Genomic DNA, 13,516 nt, shown 5'->3' on the forward strand with positions numbered 1-13,516 from the left:
AATTATTTCAAGAAGCTTTTCACATCTTCAACACAAAGAGGCAGTATGCAATTTTTAGATGCTTTGAAGGGCAGAGTTACAGATGAGATGAAGCAAAGACTAGAGTTGTAGCTGAAGTTGAAATAGCTTTAAAGGAGATGAATCCAACAAAAGCACCTGGTCCAGATGGTATGGCTCCTATCTTTTATAAAAAATATTGGTCTATTATGGGTAGGGATGTTACTCAAGCTATTTTATATGTGTTAAATACTGGCGATTTTCCATCACTGTTAAACCAAACTTTTGTGACTCTGATTCCAAAGAAAAAAAAGGCTAAGTTGGTTTCTGATTTTAGGCCAATTAGCCTATGCAATGTTATCCATAAATTGGCGTCAAAGGTTCTTGCAAACAGGTTAAAGGCAATTCTTCCTAAGTTGATTTCTGGTTCACAATGTGCCTTTGTTCCTGGAAGATTAATCACAGATAATGTGTTAATTGCCTATGAGTTAGTGCACTTTCTTCGAAGGAAAAGGCAAGGAAGGAATGGGTTCATGTCTTTAAAACTTGATATGAGTAAGGCCTATGATTGAATAAAGTGGGATTTCTTGGAAACAGTTATGAACAAAATGGGCTTTGGTGCTAAATGGACTAATTTGCTGATACTTTGTGTGAGATCTGTTTCATTCTCTATTTTGGTGTATGGAGAACCTAAAGGTCCAATCTATCCCTCAAGAGGGTTAAAGCATGGGGATCTCATTTCCCCTTACTTATTTATTCTCTGCACTGAAGGCCTTATCTCTCTTCTTCAGAAAGTTGATGTCAAAGATGTAGTGGAAGGGATCTGTGCTTGCAGAGGTGCTCCAAAGATTAATCATCTTATGTTTGCAGATGACAGACTGTTGTTTTGCAGGGCCACATCACAAACAAATAGAAAAATTCTTCATTTATTGGAAGTATATGAACAAGCTTCAGGTCAAATGGTGAATAAGGATAAAACTTCTATGGTATTCAGCAAGAATGTCTCTACTAATACTAAAGCTGAGATTATGCAGTTTTGGGGTTTTCAACAGCATCAAAATTATGATGTATTTGGGCTTGCCTCCTATGGTGGGTAGAGGAAAATATCAAGCTTTCTCTAGGCTGCAAAACAAGGTGTGGACTAAGTTACAAGGGTGGAAGGAAAAGCTGTTATCTCAAGGGGGTAAAGAGGTACTCATTAAGGCAGTAGCTCTCTCTATCCCAACTTACACCATGAGTTGCTTTAAATTACCTGCCTCTTTTTGTTATAAGTTGGAAAGTTTGATAGCTAGATTTTGGTAGGGGCAAAAGAAGGAGGAAAACAAAATCAGCTGGGTTAGTTAGAGGAAGATGTGTAAGTCAAAGTTGCATGGAGGCATGGGTTTTAAGGATTTAAGGACATTCAATTTGGCCCTCTTAGCAAAGCAGGGTTGGCGTATCCTTAAAAAGGATAGTTTGCTGCTTCATCAAATCTATGAAGCTAGATATTTTCCTTCAACAAGTTTCAAAGAGGCCAAGTTAGGAACAAACCCTTCTTTTGTGTGGAGGGGTACATGGGAAGCAAAGAAATATCTACTGAAATGATGTAAGTGGAGGGTTGGAGATGGTAAGAACATTAATATATGGTCTAACTTTTGGCTACCAAACCATAAGCTGGTGCCAGTTTTGGATTCCATTACCCAAACTCAATTAAATTAGAAAGTTTCTGAGTTGATTGATGACAAAATTAGAAGTTGGGATATGGAAAAGGTTAGAAGATGTCTACCTCTAAGGGAAGCTGAATAAGTGTTGCATATGGTGTTAACCTCTAATAGCAGGCTTGATGAGTGGGAACATGAAAAGAATGGTAAATTTAGTGTCAGAAGTGCTTACAGGCTATTCATGTCTACTGCTAAAGATAATCAAGAAGGTGAGGTATCATTTCAAGAGGACCAGACAACAATGTGGAGGAAAATATGGAAAATGCAGATTCCTACTCGAGTGAAGATATTTGTGTGGAGGGTGTGCAAAGATGGCTTATCTTCATTGAAGAATTTGCTGGTTAAAAAGGTGGTGACAGAAACTATATGTCCATGGTGCAGAGGGGAAGAAGAGGATATAAATCATGCCTTACTTAATTGTGTGACCTTCAAGGATACATTATTGGCTCAGCTCAGATTCTTGCAGAATATCCAAGGTCAGTTAGACTTTGTTCAGGTTATGATTCAGTTAGCATTAAGGAACAAAGAAAAGGAGATGGAACAATTGGCTCTATGCACATGGGGGTTATGGACAGAAGAAATAAACTACTATATGAACAACAAAAGTTGTCTCCTCAGCAAGTATTGGATCTTGCCTTTTCATTACAGCAAGAACATAAATCAGCAATAGTAGAGCAGAGAAAGGGATTGAAGCCTAATTGTAGCTAGACACCTCCACCAGCAGGGGTCTTAAAGCTTAACACTGATGGTGCTATTTTTCAAGATCAAAGCAGCTCGGGTGTAGGAATGGTTCTTAGAGATGAGGGAGGTCAGGTGATTTTTACAGCAAGTAAACCAAAACATGAAGTGATTGATCCGATGGAAATAGAATTTTTAGCAGTGTTGAGGGGCCTTCAAGTTTGCTTGTCTTTGGGAATGAATGAGTTGGAGGTGGAAATAGATTCATTATTGGTGGTACAAGAGCTTACTAATGATCAGGAATCTATGTGTATATGGGGGAATTTGGTCTTTGAGATTAGGAGGCTATTGCAAAGGTTTCCTAAGGTGTCTATTTAGCATAGAGGTTGTATGGCCAATGCTGTGGCCCATTGTTTGGCTAAACATTCATGGCATACAGATGATCTTGTGATTTGGTGGCACTCTTTTCCAGAGTTTGTTTCTCAAGTCATTAGGCATGATGCTTTGATGTAATTGGTTGATTTTGATGAATAAAACAAGTTCTTTTGTTGATCAAAAAAAAAAAAAAAAGAGGCAATCTTTAGTCAGAGGAAGATGAAGGCATTTCTCAGGTTAAAAAATAAAAAACTAAGAATATGGATACCATGGACTCCTCCCAATATGAGATGGTGGTAGCGATATTAGCCCTACCATTCACAATGGGTTGCATTAGTTAGAACTGTCGAGGGATTGTGAACCCTTGGACAGTTAATGATTTGCATCTTATGGTGCAATCTAAGCTCCCATCTTTTGTTTTCTTAATGGAAATAAAGTGTAAGAGGTATAAGGTGGTATGTGTTGAAAGAAAATTGAAGTTTGACAATAGTTGTGATTGACTGCAAGGGTCTTAGTGGTGGATTAGCTTTTCTTTGGAAAAGTGATGTGGAGGCTGAAGTTTATTCTTATTTCCAAAACCATATTTCGCTTGTGGTTAAGGGGACAAGGGAAAGGGAAGACTGGTTTTTGACAAGTTTCTATGGATCACCAGTCACTAGTAGGAGACAATCTAGCTGGACTTTATTGCAAGCTCTTAAACCTGTGAACTTAAATGGGTGGCTATGTGTTGGGGACTTTAATGAGGTTCTGAACCTGGCAAATAAAAGTGGTGGTGCATTGAGAGCCTTCAACTAGATTGAATCCTTTCGAGAAACTGTGGATATATGTGGTCTTAGTGATCTTGGTTTTATTGATAACAAATATACTTGGTCTAATGGAAGACATGTTGCAGCCTTTACTAAGGAAAGGCTTGACCGTGCCTTTGGTAACTCTTCTTCACTGAATATGTTCCCCAATTACAAAGTCCATACCCTCTCAGCTTTGAGCTCAGATCATTGTCCTATTCTAATTTCTATGGAGGAACAGATAAATGATATGCCTAGAACTGATAAGCCTTTTAGATTTGGGGCCAATTGGTCTCTGAATGAGGACTCTCATAAGATTGTGGAGGAGGAATGGAACAAGCTTGGGTAGGCTACCAATAAACTGAATTATACTATAGAAGGCTTGAGGCATTGTATGGAAAAGCTGCTTCACTAGAGAAAAAAGCAAGATTGGGAGTTTGAAAAGAGAGATTAATGCCAAGGTGTCTCAGTTAGCTGCATTGCAAACAAGTAACACAGGCCACTTGACTGAGAATATTAAGCAGATTCAAAGAGAGTTGGATGAACTTTTGGAATCAAAGTATTTAAAATGGAAACAACGAGCTAAACAGAGGTGGCTAAAAGAGGGGGATAGGAACACGGTTTTTTCACCAATATGCAACACAAAGGAAGAAGAAAAACACCATCAAAAGATTGCTAGATGATTAGAACCAGGAGGTAGATTCAAGGGATGGCATTAGTTCTCTTTTCCAAACATACTTCAAGTAGCTTTTTACATGTTCTCAGCCATCAAACATTAATGTCTATCTTACTGATTTGGCCCCTTAAGTAACTGGTGACATGAACTCTATGCTGACCAAGCCTTATTGTTATAAAGAGGTGGAGAAGGCCATTTTTCATATGAATGGTCTAAGTTCACTTGGCCCAGATGGTTACCCTACTACTTTCTATAAAACATACTAGTCAATAGTTGGACCACAGTTTTGCAATACTGTATTGTTTCTGCTTAATTCAAAGGGTAATCTTGCTGAGATTAATAGTACTTTCATTACCCATATTCCAAAAGTATCTGATTTTAGGACCATTTCACTCTATAATGTGTTGTACAAGATCATCTCAAAAGATATAGCTAATAGACTTAACAAGATCCTGCCACTCATTATTTCACAACAACAGTCAGATTTTATTTCTAAAAGAATAATTACTGATAATGTAATTGTAGCCTTTGAGACTTCGCATACTATGAAATGTAATTGACAAGCAAAGAGGGCTACATGGCATTGAAGCTAGACATGAGCAAGGCTAATGATAGAATCGAGTGGAGCTTTCTAAGATATGTTTTATTCAAACTGGGATTCAATTCTCAATGGATAGATCTGGTGATGGGTTGTGTTGAAACTGTCTCTTATCTATTCTGGTTAATGGCTCTCCTCAAGAGGTATTCCATCATCTAGAGGCATAAGGCAAGGAGACCCCTTCTCTCCCTATTTATTCATTTTATGCGCTGAGGCTTTGAGCAATCTAATTGGGAAAGCAGAAGAGAGGGGTCTGATTCATGGGGTTCTAGTGGCCAGAGGTCAAATGAGAGTTTCTCACCTTCTCTTTGCAGATGATAGTCTTATTTGCAAGGCAAATGCTATTGAATGAGCAGGCTCATTGGATTTCTAAAAGTATATGAAGATGCTTTTGGTCAGAGGCTCAACATCGAGAAAACTTCTATCATTTTCAACAAGACCACTTCAAGGGTGACTCAATCATATGTCCTCTCTATGGCTAGAATGAGATCAATTATGCCATATGAAAAGTATCTTGGATTACCCTCAATTATTGGCAGAGCTAAATATAAGGCGTTTAAGGGAATTTTGGATAAAGCTAGAATGAGATTGAGCAGCCATATAGTAAAGACTTTATCCCAAGCAGGAAGAGAGATCTTTATCAAAGCAGTTGTCCAAGCATTACCTACTTATACTATGAGTGTCTTTAAGCTTCCTTATTCACTCTTGAAAGACATCAATAGTACAAAAGTTTTGGTGAGGACAACAGCATAAGGAAAACAGAATCCATTGGGCCTCTTGGAGCCAAATGGGAAGGGCTAAAGCTGTCGGTGGCATGGGCTTTAGGGACATTGAATGTTTCAACAAAGCTATGCTGGCAAAGCAATGTTGGAGATTGATTCAGAATTCACACTCTTTAGCAGCCAATATATTGAAAGCAAAGTATTTCAAGCATTCTGAATTCCAAGCAGCAAAGTTAGGAGCTAGTCCATCCTTTAAATGGAGGAGTTTTATGGTAGCAAGACCAGTTCTCTTGAAGGGTTTAGTTTGGAGGGTAGGCACGGGTGAAGATATCCATATTTGGCAAGATAAGTGGTTGCATGCTTTACATCATAAGAAGGTACTCAATTCTGTCAAAGTTTTGGAGAGCAAATCCACGATAGCAGAACTAATTGAACCTGTTTCTAAAGTCTGGAAGAGAGACCTTGTGTATCATATTTTTGATAGTGGTGAGGTAGAAGCTATTCTAAGAACTCCAATTAGCTCTTTGAATAGCAAGGATAGATTGATTTGAAAAGGCACTAATAATGGTTATTTTCTGTGAGGAGTGCTTATCACATGGTGAAGGAGAAGGAATTTACAGATTAGGGTCAATCATCAAATAGTGACCAGTTCATGAGGGCATGGCCACAAATTTGGCATTCAAATGTGCCCCCAAGTGAAAAGGTCTTTATGTGGAGGGCTTGTCTTGAAGCACTTCCCACCCTGTTAAACTTATTCAAGAAAAAGATAGTTGATCATCCTTTATGCCCTATTTGCAACTTGGAAGAGGAATTTGTGGTTCATGTTATTTGGAGATGTGGAGTTGCAAGGGATGTGTGGAGTCTATGTTCAAAAAAGCTTCAAAAATGTTATCTGCCTCAACTATCAATGCTACAACTTGTAGAAGCCATCACGGTCTCTAAGGATCAATGTTTTTTACAAGAGTTTGTGGTAGTATCTAAAAGAATTTGGTGGATAAGAAATTGTTTTGTATCTAACAATGAATTTAATCATCATAATTCTTTGGTTAAAGAGGTAAAGCACATCTTGGAGTTGCTTAGAGAGGAAGAGCAGAGAATTGGCAGCAGAATGATTCCAGTGTGCTCATCAATAGAGGTTTGGTCACCTCCTCCTTCCAACTAAAATAAACTAGGATGGGGCTATTGATAAACTCAAAGGTTTGGTTGGCATTGGCATATGTGTTAGGGACTGTCAGGGTCAGATTTTTGCGACTTTGAGACTTAATAAATAGTTATTTCCTGATCCTTTGCTAGTCGAGTCTTTTGGTGCATTGCAAGCAATTAAATTTGGTCTTGGTTTAGGCCTTGGACAAGTGGTCTTTGAAGGGGACTCAATGTAGGTTATAAATGATCTTAAGGTTGATACAAAGGCTTGGTTCAGTGGAAGCACGTTTGTGAGTGAGGCTAGAGTTTTATTAAGATGTTTTACTAAGTGTGAAATTTCTCATCTTAGGAGAAATCGTAATACCATAGCACACATGTTAGCAAAAAATGCTCTTTCCATTTCTAATACTATTATATAGTTTATACTAATTATTATAATCAAATCACTATGTCTATAACTATATATATTTAGTATCAATGTATTATTATATTTTTTAATGTATAATTATATAGTCTATATATAGTATTAATATCACTATATGTAGTAGTAACACACTAACACTATTATACTATAATATATAGTACTAGTATATATTAGTCATAATAGTATTACTATTATTTAATATAGTATTATCACTAACATACTATTATAGTACTATATGGTAGTCTATACCAATAATATTATACTATTACTATATACTATTGACTAACAATATATATATATATCTCTATAGTACCAGTATAATATATCATATATGTATGATAGTATAGTTGCTATTAAAATTTTGATAAATACATTAGTGTATTAGACTTTAGTTTATTACACTATTGCTAATTTACTATATACTAATTGTATTACTATATACTAATTACTAGTACTAATATTTATATATGTTAATATATATTAAGTATACTATATAAATATCATATTATAATATATAGTATATATAATATATTTAGTAATATATATGCATAAATACTATACAATATTAAGCCCAACAGGCCAAATGGCCCAAAATCCAAAAAAAACCCAAGACCAACACTAAAAAACCTAGCTGCCCAACCCAAAAACAGTCAAATGACACCTTTTAAGTCTCTTGAATGAGACATTTTTGCCCTTTGTAATTGACATAGTGTCATTTTTATGGTCATAAATGACATCATTTCAATGTTTTTAGGGTAAAACCCTCTAGGTCTCCTCCTTTACACGACGCCTCACTCTTGACTCTCACTCTCAGATTCTCATCCCACGTGGCACAGCCCCTCCCCTCTCTTAATAGTCCCTCCCTCATGCAGTGCCTCCCTCTCATAATGTCACACACATCCCCTCTCTTAAGTCTAAACAGCTAGTTGTCGTTGCCCCATCCATAACTCCTCGCCATCGCCCTTTCGTGTCCTTTCAGTCTAAGATTCATGGAAAGCTGGCTTTTATGGAAAGTTGGCTTTTGACGTCTCCCTTTAGGTTTTTTTTTTTCGGTTATTCACTAATTCTTAAGGTCTTGATTGTGAATAAATCTCAGTTTTAATCTAGTGATTGTAATTTGTGATTGTGATTAAATAAGTGGGACTGTGATTTTGTGATTGTAATTTGTTTTTTCACATTCTTCTTGATCGATTGGTTTTTGAAAAAAGTATACTTCAGAAAAGTCAAGAAGAACGTGAAAAATATACTTCTCTCAAGGAAGTGAAAAATATCTATTTCTTAATGCTTCAGTTTTTTGGTAAGGAGTTGGTGACTAATTTATTGCCTAGTTTTTAAGCAAAACTTCATGTGTTTTGGATTGACTTTGGTGTTCCAATATGATTCATTACAAGGAATGTTGTTCATCTGATTAATTCATTCATTCTTTACATTAGTCATTTGCAATTGTTTTGTTTTTGAGCTAGCGACAATGTAAGTTGTAATTAATTTGGAGTGTGTGGAAGGGTCTCATAATTTAAGGATAGTGGTATTTAGTATGAAATCTAAATTTGAGATCTTGTAAAATGAATCTTTTGTTGCATGTTGGGTTGGTTCTTGGTTCTAATTTAGACTTTTGGACTTATTTTATTCCATAGCAGATTTTTCTTTTTATTACAGATTGTTTTTTCCTAGTTTTTGTGGTAGTTATATTTATAGGCTATAGTAGATTTTTTTAGTAAAGCATATTTTTGTAAAGCAATTTTTAGTAAAGCATATTTTGGTAAAGGAAAACTTTGGATGAAGGCGACTTTAGGGATGAATGAGCACCAACAGGTACACCTGTACTGTTTAATGAAACAAAGTGTTTCAATTTTGCTAAAGTGAATGCGTTTTGGGCGGGAAGGGAATTTAAATGCAATAAAGAGCTGAAATGTACCATTTCATCCTATCACCCATTCTCCATGTTCCTCTTCTCCACGTTCCTCTCTCTCTCTCTCTCTCTCTCTCTCTCTCTCTCTCTCTCTCTCTCTCTCTCTCTCTCTCTCTCTCTCTCTCTCTCTCTCTCTCTCTCTCTCTCTCTCTCTCTCTCAGCTGAAGTTTCAATAACTGATTTATTTTAGGTTGTGGCTATATTTTTATTTTTTGGTTTTAAAAAGTTAGGGTTTGAACTTAGGTTTCGAATTTAGGTTTTTGATTTATGTCTTTAATTACTTCGATTTTTAATTTAATTTTGTGTTGTGTATATATTTTTATTTTGTGGTTTTCAAAAATTAGGTTTTTCATAAGGTTGAAAAAAATAAGAAATTTTCCTTTGAAGAATTATTGGTATTTCTTGACACTGAAAAGGTTGACAGAAAATAAAATAGATGAGAAACAGCTTACCAGTATCCTATTCATGAAATGTGCAAGAATACTTTGTACAATTACGTATGCAGTCAGATCCAGTTCATTAGCATGGCTGACAAAAAGTTGTGTAGCCACATAGATTTCAAAGTCAACTGGTTCATTGAATCCATGCTTTTAGTTTGCTTTTCTTGTTTTGGAAGAATGGACTGTGATACCAACTATCTACCAAGACCCCCATCCATGACCCAAACTCTAGGGTTAGTCAATGCCTGTCCATTTTCACGCCCATTAATTAGAAGCCCTTTTCTGAATTAATCCACCAAGTTATAAAATAAAATATAAGCACTCATTTGGTTTTCTGTCATATATACCTTCAATAAGCACTCGTTTGTGAAGCGACTTGAAAATAAAATATACATGCATCAAGTTGCTAGTTATTGAGTTATGGAAATTCATGCCCAAAAGATTTTTGACAGAAGTTCAAAAACAAACCTCAGTTCTCTATTACTCTATATATTCATTCATCCTTTATAGTCATTTAAAATCAGTATATATAGGCAATTTACAACAACATAATCCATTCATTTTATGACATTGTCTCTTTCTTGTTATACAAATATTCCCCAGTGCTCCTTTCATTCTTTTAGCATCATCTATCATGGATGTGGTCCTACAGGTATCCCGATTGTGGTCCTGCTACATTTTCCTCATGCTGTCATGTGAATATTCAGTGGCCTTATTGTTGCCATAACTCTCTTGTGTAATCGAGTGCTTTAGTGAGTCTTCTTTATCCTTAACAGACCCTTGCGCTTTAAGCGGCACTAGGTTAAGAGTGAGGCTTGAATGGAGAAAAGTAAAATGAACAGAAGACAAAGGTTTGGTCAAGATATTTGCGAGCTGATCTTTGCTTGACTGAAATGACACAATAAGAGTCTTCGCTACAACTCTATCTCTTACAAAGTGATAATCTAATTCTACATATTTTGTTCTTGCATGTAGAATTGGATTTACTATTAAATAAGTTGCGCCCAAATTGTCCAACCACGACTTTGGTGGAGCTTGCAAAAAAATTCCCAATTCCTATAAAAGAGATTGAATCCATAATACTTCACAAGTGGTATTAGCAATGACTTTATATTCAACCTCAGTTGAAGAATGTGCAATAATGGCTACCTTTTGGAGACCCAAGAAACCAAATGAGAACCAAAAAATACACAAAATCCTCCAATGGATTTTCTATCATTAGGGCATCCAGCCTAATTAGCATAAGAGAAAGCATAAATTCAACATGAAGAAGATTTGGAGAAAAATAAGCCAAAGTGAGAAGTGAGTTTAAGATACCTAAGGATTCTCTTGACTACTTGCCAATGTGTATTTTTGAGATTTTGCATGTATTGATAGACTTTGTTGATAGCAAAAGATATGTTAGGATGAGTAAATGACAAATATTGAAGACTACCTACTACACTTCTATAAGTGAGAGGATCTTCAAAGGAAGAGCTATCAAAAGCCGAGAGTTTTGTGGTGATAGACATTGGAGTTGACACAAATTTCACATTTTGCATGTTTGTTCTTTGTACCAGATCCAAAATATATTTAGATTGACATAGAAACAAACCATCACTATTTTGACAGATTTCAATACCTAGAAAATAATGCAACTGACCTAGATGTTTGACAAGAAAAGCATTACCAAGTGCCAAAATGAATTATAAAATTAAATTGGAATCTGAACCCGTAACAATGATGTCATCCACATAAATCAGAACAAAAATGACATTAGAAGTATTTATATAAACAAACAGTGATGTATCAGATTTAGATTCTTGAAAACCTTAAGAGAGCAGCTTATTGCTGAGTTTTGAAAACTAGGCTCTAGGAGCCTATTTATGACCATAATGGTCTTTTTGAGCTTACACACATATGAAGGATACTCAGGATGCACAAACCCAGTAGGTTGTTGCATATAAACAGCTTCTTTGAGATCACCTTGTAGGAAAGTATTTTGTATGTCCAATTGCTGCAGAGACTAATTAGAGGAAATAGCCAACGAAAGAATAATATGGATAGTAGTGGGTTTAACCATTGGAGAGAAGGTCTCGGCGTAATCAACCCTAGGTTGTTGGTGAAACACCTTGGCTACAAGGTGAGCCTTGCGCCTTTCAAGTGCTCGATCAACCTTCCTCTTTATTTTGAGTATCCATTTGGGACCAAAGAAATTGAAGGTGGCAAATGGAGGAACCAAGTCCCACGTTTGGTTATGTAACAGAGCATGAAACTCGGTTTGCATAGCCTCACGCCACTTTGAAAATTTCATGGCTTCTGCGTAAGATGTGGGTTCCTCAAGAACCAAGATGGGTGCGGAAGTGGTGAGTGAAGCAGAGTGTTTTTGAGTAGGCTAGGAAATAGTACCATCCATATGAATGAGGGTTTTTGAATATTTACCTTACTCCAAGTGATCATGGGATAGACAGGTCTGGAGGATGACTCATCTATGTTAAAAGGTAAAAGAGAATAAGCTATTGGTTTACTAGAGTTTTGGTTAGTTTAGATTGTTAGAGGAGTTTTGGTAGTTCTTCCATTTAGGTCCTTACTTTTTGGAAGTTGTTTGATGTATCATCATTTGAGTAGTTCTTACGTTGTAATTTAGGAAAGAGGTGGCATCTTTTGACATGTTTCTTTCCTCATATTGTTATGAATTGTAACTTACAAAAATAATTGTTATAATTATGAACTTTGAGGCAAACATGGAAAAAAGTTATGAGTGTTGACATAGTAGTTCTTCTTTTTCCTTAACCTTCCATCTACCCCAAAAATCTTTAGCACTCAATACAGAATCAATAAACTAAAGCTGCAAGATTTCATGTAAAGTTGTTGGACCCAAACTGGCCATAATCAGTTTTTTCGCTGCTCAAGACTGAGATTTTATGTAAAAAATTCAACACTGACTAAACATTATTGTGTAAAATCAGACTACAAGTTCATCTTCCAATTGCAAACAAAATTATTGACCCATCCATAGATTACACAACATAGACCAAAGTATTGAGCATATATATCTAAAAATTTGAAGTAAGCATTTCTTCTAACACATGGGCTTTCATGAAAATGGGGGAAATGTAACCACTTACCACATACAACGCCAATGATTGGGGAGCTTCTATCCTAAAGATCTGATGACAGAGTTCACGTGGGTGCCAAAGGAGTGCAGTGCAAGTGACCTTCAAGATCTAAGAGAGAGACATGGGTCGCAGAGGAATTAAGGAATGTGAAAATGGCCTGTGAAATGGGGTGCAAAATTCCAAAAAAAAAAGCTTGGGGGAGACGACATTCAACCCAAATCTGGGAATGGGAAGAAAGAAAGAACAAATGGAGGGAAGGCAGCTGAGTTTTTCATTTTTTCTTTTGTGGGCAACAGATTATTGCCCGCCTTCCATAAGAATATTTTTGTTGCATTAGGAACTGTGAGATCCCAAATATTTCTCCACCTATCATCCATTTGGACCTCCCTTGAACATTCACCATCTATACTCTTTATTCTCTCCTTTTGCAAGAAGTATGCACTGCCAACAGAGAACTCTCCCTTTTTTGAAGGACCCCAAATCAATTTGTCTTGTGCTAAGCCTATGCTCGATGGTATACTCAAGATTTGTTCAGCTTCATCTTGTATGAAAATAGCTCAAATTCTAGCTTCATTCCACTCCCCCTTTTGCTTATCAATTAACTCCTCAACTTTAGTATCTTCCTGCAAAACAGAAACTAGTGAATGTATAGAATAAGATGAGGGAGTTGGTATTCACTTTGTACCCCAAAGTTTTATTTTACTACCATCTCTTACTCTCCACCTTATCCCTTCTTTCACAAGAGCCCTAGCATTCCAAATGCTTCTCCAAATCAACGAGGGTTTTGAACTCAGATTAGCATCTAAGAAGCTTGATTGCCTATAATACTTATCTTTGAAAACCATAGTTGTTAAAGAAGTATGGCTTTTGATTAGTCTCCACCCTTGCTTAGAAAGTAGCGCCATGTTGAAAGTCTCCATGTCCCTAAAGCCTAAACCTCCTTTCCCTTTTTGCACACCCATCTTCTCCCA

At 36.3% G+C, this 13,516-nt stretch overlaps 1 protein-coding gene across 1 annotated transcript; it reads left to right on the top strand.

Moving 5' to 3' along the window:
- The first annotated feature begins 605 nt into the window (after positions 1–605).
- On the top strand, positions 606–1,094 carry LOC122304866. Its single transcript, XM_043117129.1, has one exon. The coding sequence runs from the start codon at positions 606–608 to the stop codon at positions 1,092–1,094; it is 489 nt and encodes a 162-aa protein (XP_042973063.1).
- The last annotated feature ends 12,422 nt before the right edge of the window (positions 1,095–13,516 follow it).

The sequence above is a fragment of the Carya illinoinensis genome, chromosome 3, assembly GCF_018687715.1.
Source record: "Carya illinoinensis cultivar Pawnee chromosome 3, C.illinoinensisPawnee_v1, whole genome shotgun sequence".
NCBI lineage: Eukaryota > Viridiplantae > Streptophyta > Magnoliopsida > Fagales > Juglandaceae > Carya > Carya illinoinensis.

Excerpts from the sequence above, each read along its gene's own strand:
- LOC122304866 (XM_043117129.1), top strand. The coding sequence starts at position 606 with ATGGGCTTTGGTGCTAAATGGACTAATTTGCTGATACTTTGTGTGAGA.